Below are 7106 nucleotides of genomic sequence, written 5' to 3'. Positions count from 1 at the left end.
TTAAATTGTAACGGTGAGTCGCTGCACGCATATTTCTACATTATATTGTGTTTTTCAAAAATACATGCAGCAAAAGACATTTTCACAAAATTTTAAAATGACTTCCTTATAATTTCAATTATTTTAGCGAGGCCAAGTCTTAATTACATTGTCAGATTAATTATTATTATATATTATTGTTACTATCAATTTAATTATCAATAATATGTTTGTTGTTTGTGTTACTTCCCCAAAAAGATTCTGTTTGGATAACATATTTATATATTAAGATATTTTAAAGATCGATCAAAAATATCTTAATATATAACAATGGCAGATTAACATTGCCATGGACATGTCTTGCACAGCAGAAATTTTATTACATCTACGTCAATGACGGTAGAAAGCTAATTTGAGCAAAACTGGCCATTTTTCATAACGATTTAGTGCGAATGGTGTGGTCTAAATTGTCTGCGCGCGACCTGACAAATTAAGATCAGATAGAGGGATGATCCTCCGGGCTGCTGACTTTCAGATTTTCATAAGACGTTGCTTCTCTTCTCTCCTCCGCTGCCATTTCACTGTTCCCTCTTGGTTCTTCGTACTCTTCGGCCCAGCAGCAATTTTCTTATCCGATCAACCAACCTGCTCTTTTTTTTTTCGCTTCCTTCCGATTGAAGATCTTCGACGGTCGTACGAAGAAACGACATTCCAAAGAACGATAACAATAACAAAAAATAATAATAAATAAGTCTCGTTGCTTTACTTGTCAAATTTAATTAGTAAAATAATAAAGAAATATTCGTAAATTCAAAACTGCAATTCGAAAAACTGCATATAAATATTTGACAGCTATACAGTTAAGAATTAACTACAAATGTATTAAAAAAAATATATTTCCAAAATTTCTGACATTATACTAATTAAAATTGAAATCTGATCGAAAAAGGAATTAATTCAATAATTTTATTAATTTCTATATTTTATGCATATTCCAGACAAGTAGCACTATATTTGCATAACGCATCGAAACAAGATAATGTATTGCGCCCTAACATTGTGACCTGTAAGTTCTCGTCACTTTGAATTAACTGCCAATCCGCTCACCTTCGATTATGAATTGTGTTTTGCCCGATGACGCGGTAGAATCTGCACGACATTCGCGGATACCGAACGGCACTCGAGACAAGTTCCATAAATCCTTGTCTGCCTCGTTGCTGCTCCCCGAGTCGCGCTCGGTTCGGAAGGCGGAGCCCGATAATGATAACGAGAGGGATAACGGTAGGTAGGTACCTATATAGCGCGGGGATAAGAAGAGAGGCTGACTGCGGCAAAGTCTAGATTCGATGTTTTGCGAATGAGCGTCGACCCGGATGGATCCTTGTAAGACGTTTTAATTGGACAAATCCGCCTATCCTCATTAAATCCGGGACGACCCCCGGCGGGGGGGCCCACCAGGACGACAGGTCCTGTGCGCGTGTCGTAGATGACAGCGATATCCCCTCGGCATCGTCTTTGCGCATCACTACGTACTTAAGTACGCAAAAGTCTTCCATTTCACTACGCATTTCGGAGCAGCGTCTCGAAAATCCGTATGTTACTATAAGGATTCGATTCTGCTCGGATAATCGCTTTTTATATCGAGTCTCTCCCAACAGAATATTGATAACATAAGTATCCTATAACAATCGACTGCTCATTTGAAACGCGCCATCAATGAAAGCGGCCCGGAAACTTAATGATAAATACGTTATCCTTCCGCAAAAAAAGGAAGGATATATGTGCCGGCAATGAAAATAGCCAGATAACGAAAGAGGTTGGCTATCTTCTGCGCTCGGTGGATATTTTTTTCAACGCGCGTCAATACACCGTTGCTTCCGTTTCATCCGTTCTCTTTGTCATTCCCTGCCGCGCATCCGCGGTCTTACTGTCCCTGAAACTCTCGCGAACGTCGCGAACGCGAGTAGCGCGCCGTAGACAGATAGTAACGGCCGCTTTTAGAGGAAGACTCATTGACTATTGTGACGTTTGAGTTAGGGTTGACTCGATGACAGCTCGGCTGTCTTATCTTAGCTGCGAGATTTCGGTCGGGGCGGTCGCTTTGTGCATTCGTAGACTTGAAGAGACAGTATCGTTGTGCGCGCTTCTATTGCATGCACACGCGCGTGAACACATCGTTGTCCGTTTAGGCATGTATATACGTTATTGCAGGCTCTACGAAACTCGCAAAACACCATTTGGCGATTTATTGTGCTCGCCCTTTGCGCGACTAACGAACGAACGTATATGATAACGCTCTTAAAGCTCTTACCTCTCGATTTGTCCTTCTTGTGAGATGACGAGCTGTAAAATTGATAGCAATTCTTCGAGAAAAAAATTTTTCGTACGCTGTATCCCTGGAAATTGATTCAGAAATAATAAAATAAAATATTATGCTAATTTGTGATAAACAAACTTGTAATAAATTTGAAAATTAGAAAAATAATTCTAATAAATTGATATAATGTGTGTACAGGTTCATAGACGATCCATATTTATTTCTACTCTTCCAGTATTGCCTTTATATCGAGGTATAATTAATCGATACATAAATTAACCATAAATATTAATCGTCTGGAAATACCGTCATCGTTTTTTTTTTATGCCGATACGTCCCCGCCAATTTGCACAAGGGCAGATGCTTAATAATATTATCTTGTCGTGACGTATACCTTTTATTCGACATCATCTCGTATTTACACTCATGAAAGTCCATAATATTTATATTAATCGTTACGTGATAATTACAATGAATGTGCGGCCGAAGTAAGCGTTTAAAGCCGCGTGTCAACGATAGTAAGGAGTAACAAGTCGGTTAACGATTTTTTTTCCCTTTATTTCCGTGCCGCGAAAGGCATCGCCTCACCCGCGCTTTCTGTCCCTAGTCAACGTTATTTAAGGAAATTAACTAGTCGGCGTGATATGGATGCTGTTGCGGCGACTCGCCCTCGAACAGTGCCATCTTCAGCCGCTTATTCTTGGCCCTGCGGTTCTTGAACCAGAATTGCACGTTCTTTGGCTCCAGACGCGGAAACTTCTGGCGATAGGGCATCTTGTTCAGTTCCTCCGTGTACGACAGAATGAGCTACGGACCGATCATAAAATTCTTTTCAACGAATCTCCCATAAGATAGGAGTTAAAAAACTGAGTAGCAATATTTAATCGACAATAAAGTTAGTTGTAAAAAAATTCCAAGCAAAAAAGTTTAAACAATCTTAATAATTCGTGAAGTTTTATTAATGCACATAAAACAGAACGCGCTTTCTGTGCTACAATTGCTTTGATGTGCAATGAAATACTTTGTTCAGAGTGTAATTGTATCTACGAACGTGCTATTATAATCCACAGAAATTTCTCGTAACACGTTAATGTCACCGTCGAAAGAGAGACAAATTAGCGCGATAACAACGATACATAACACGTACGATCAATTTATACGTACCGCGTGGCTTGGATGAGTGCTCCGCTTAAACCAATACTCTAATCTCGGCACTTCCGTCACGGGATCGATGAACGTCCGGTTCCTCTTCCTTCTCTCGTCGGCCAGCATACTGGTGGGACAACCGGCTGGCCCGCGCGGCGGCAGATAATGCGACATGTACATTATACCGTGGCCGAACATGGGACTGGGCACCAAGGAGAATCCCGGCGGAATGGGGCCCGTGTGCCTGGTCTCGTCGTCCTCGGAACCGGAGGACACCCTCGCGTCCTCCTGCTTCACCGAGGATGGAGTCGACGTCGGTGGCTGCTGCTGATCCTCGGGTCTCGTAGTCAGGGATAGAGGACCGACCGGTGGACTGCTCGGTGGACAGGGTGACCCCGATGCCGACTGAAAGCAGCAGTTAAGAACCTCATCTCTTTGAGATTTTACGTAGACTCCACAAGCCAGTATCGAGAAATATACTCTTATGCAGAATAATCTGAAAGCCTCAATTTTTATTTTTTGCTATTTTTCATCTAGTAAAAATATTTTTATTGAGAGGATTTCGAGGAGAGAGAGTTATCGCTTCTTGAGGCTATTAAATAATCCACGGCACCTCTTTAATATTGCAATTACAGTTTTAATTCTTCTTTCAGGGGGTACCTGATGCCTAGTGTCCTCCTCTTCATCCGTGCAGTCCTCGCTGACGATGCTGGCGCCCCTCGGGCTGAGTCCAGGCGGACTGCAGCCGTTCATGCTCGCTCTCTTCTGCGCCGCCCTTGCATTCTTGAACCAGTACACGACGTTGTTTGCGTCCAGCGGTTTCCTGCCGCGGCGCGACTCCAGGGAATTCAATTCCGCGACGTAGTGCTGTATCTGTTCGCGCGACGGATGCTGATTCTCGGCGAACCAACGCTGGAGGCGCGGCAGCTCGAGCTCCGAGTCGAAACTGGTCCTCATCCTGGTCTTGTGCGAATACTGAAGGAGCGCCGGGTGCGGCGGCCCGATCGGACCGCCACCGGGTGGGATCGGGCCGCCGCTGTCGGGCTGCGGACTTTGCGTGTGATGATGGTGGTTGGAAGTGGGTGCTATTGGGTTCATACCGAGACCTATCTGTTGTTGCTGCAACCACGTTTCGAAATTTCTCTTTGTTTCTTCCGACAGGTCGTTGCCGCCTCGGCAGAGGGACAGCAGGGTCATCTGTAAGAGGAAAGCAACGTAATCTTGTTTCAAAGACCTTACTCTTCTTGCTTGCATTAACTGTATAAAAGATTGATAAATAATGACGTCGATAATGACTGTCAAAATATTTTTGTTTTCTTGCTTCGCCTTTTTGTAAAATATATTTTAAATCTTTTTATTAAGAGACTATCAATTCGTAGTTGCATCGTAAGCGCAATGAACAGTTATCTTGCATTTTGCTTTTGAGATAAGATACGAAAACAGGAGAATACTCGAAAGAAAATAAAACTACTGGGATGAATTTATTACGTAAATTCACAAATTCTCCCCACGATCGATTTCTCGTCGGCTGGCTGTTGACGCAGAGGCGCTATAGAGCGATATCGTTTAGCGTCACCGTCGTCGTTACGTCATTAAGGTGACAGATTATGGAAAATTTTACGCCTCAGGAAGCGGTACGCGCACCTTATCTGGCCGATGATTTATAAGAACAAATATATCTCCGGGCTGGGAAGATCAGGCACTAGACGCCACTTTAATAACGCGGTAATCCGTCGCGTATCCCTGGCACCTTAGTAGCGTCAGATACGAAGACAACAATTATCCGGGCGCAAAAAGCTTTCCGCTAGTCACCTTCTCGAATTCTCATCCGCCTCAGTTTTACGACACCGCACTTAATCACTCCAGGTAGGCAGGCCGTGGCGCGGAGTCTTGACAGGCAAATTCAAGATTTCAGAAATCGTTCGGCAAATAGTAACACCACCGCTCGAAAGCAGAGCGGCCGGCTTATCTGACGACACTGTGAGCCGCGATTCGAGAGCCTGATTTACACGTATTTATTATTTAAGAGTGATTGCGCACAGCAATCGGCTGATCCGTAGAACAGTGGTAAATCAATCGCGATCACGCCACCCTGATCAAACAATCCGCGAGATCGCAACAAGTTCGCGAAATTCACGACGCGTTTATCGGGTGCTGTTGCTATGGCCTTTGAACATAATTCTTCTATAAAACGCCAGAATTATAAACGTTTAGTAAAACAAAAATTGATTAACCAATTTCTAAACTATTATTTAAATAAAAACAGTTACTTGAAGTAAAAATTGTAGCTTTTTTACCAAACTTTAATAAAGATATAATATGCTATATATATAAGATATAGTATATTCATCGCCATCCTGATACATTTAACTTTATCGCGGATTTTATTTTGGTAAAGAAGCGGATGCTACAATCGCCAAATCTTTATTAAAGTCAATGTAATCTTTCTAACCCTTTATACACATATTTATGTAAAATGTAAACCAGATTTCGCGATAAAGAATTTTGCAAAAATATATAGTAAATAAATCAAATGCCCCGCTGCCGCGCTATAAATACGGTTAAGCCCTAATCCTGATATATCAGGCGACGTCTGTTAACATCACTGTTCTACATTTCAAACTAAATAGGATTCAAAGCAGATTTTGTTGCTTTTTATTGTCTGAAATCGCGCTGACATCGATGATTTATGTTTGCCGATCCCAATTAATGCGAATTTCACGCGCGGAGCCCCCTTGAAAAGTATTTATTACCTTTCCGAAACTTTCCATTATCCCGAAAGAAATACGAGCGCTTGTACTTTTCAAAAATCATGTGTGCTTTAACGCACCTAGGTTTGCCTGACGGTGCATGTTTAAAATTCTAATTATGCTCTCCAACGAGAGCAATTTTGATATATCCAAATGCCACAAATTGTGCACTTCATCTTGAGTCACGATTACCAGAAATAACTGGTAGCAATCTTGTGATAAACATCCTTGCATCAAGATAAGGCTAAATGAAATTTGCAGAATGTAAAAAATAGTAAAATTTTTTCCATTTGCTTTTACGACTGTAATAGGCATGCAGTTTTAATCTGACGCTACATTTCTGATTTTATTTGAAATTTAATATTAAAGATTAATGAAAGTGTATATGTCAGATAACGATATTAAATTTAATTCTTCTTTTAGAAAAAAAACCCTTGTCTTTGCAAGAAATTCGTGGCCAAGGGAAAATTTTCGAACCTTCAAGTCTCCTCACGGCGATAAAATGTAAGCGCGAGAAATGGAATAATTTATAATCTTTTAAAAAAGGTACCGTTGCCGAGGAGTATCATAAGATACGTAAAGAGAAACGAAGAGGGGAGCTCGCACGGCGCGGCGGCACGTCTTCGTGCATCATCGTCAGATTAAGCCAAATCTATGCGAGAGACGTCGGTTCTCCATCACAGCGGTTCGCCATTAGCCGTCGGGCTACGAAACTCAAGCAGGAAACGTTTGCCAGAGAAAATTGGTAATCATAGACCACCGTGAGCGGCATTAAAGTTCGGGGATGGGCGGGTAGCGGGATCTTCAAAGAGAGTGCACTTAGATAATGCCAGCTCGGAGGAGGCGGCGGGGTACCGCTCCTCTTCTCTCCCCCCCCTCTCAATACCGATATCGAGGGGGCTTTTGATGAAGGC

At 42.1% G+C, this 7106-nt stretch overlaps 1 protein-coding gene across 1 annotated transcript in view; it reads right to left on the bottom strand.

Annotated features, from left to right (window-relative positions):
- Positions 1-2506: 2506 nt before the first annotated feature.
- LOC112460022 overlaps positions 2507-7106 on the bottom strand; it is a 45002-nt gene continuing 40402 nt past the window's right edge. Inside the window, exons 5-7 of the mRNA XM_025024437.1 lie at positions 4103-4639; positions 3461-3847; positions 2507-3103 (exon numbers count right to left, since the gene is read on the bottom strand). Coding sequence (XP_024880205.1) covers positions 2927-3103; positions 3461-3847; positions 4103-4639 — 1101 coding nt within the window. The 3' untranslated portion in view covers positions 2507-2926. The remainder of the gene's footprint in view (positions 3104-3460; positions 3848-4102; positions 4640-7106) is intronic.

This window comes from Temnothorax curvispinosus, unplaced genomic scaffold (assembly GCF_003070985.1).
Source record: "Temnothorax curvispinosus isolate PA1 unplaced genomic scaffold, ASM307098v1 QBEX01010286.1, whole genome shotgun sequence".
Lineage (NCBI taxonomy): Eukaryota > Metazoa > Arthropoda > Insecta > Hymenoptera > Formicidae > Temnothorax > Temnothorax curvispinosus.
Note: the sequence above shows the minus strand (reverse complement) of the source record. Positions and strands in the feature narration are given on the sequence as shown.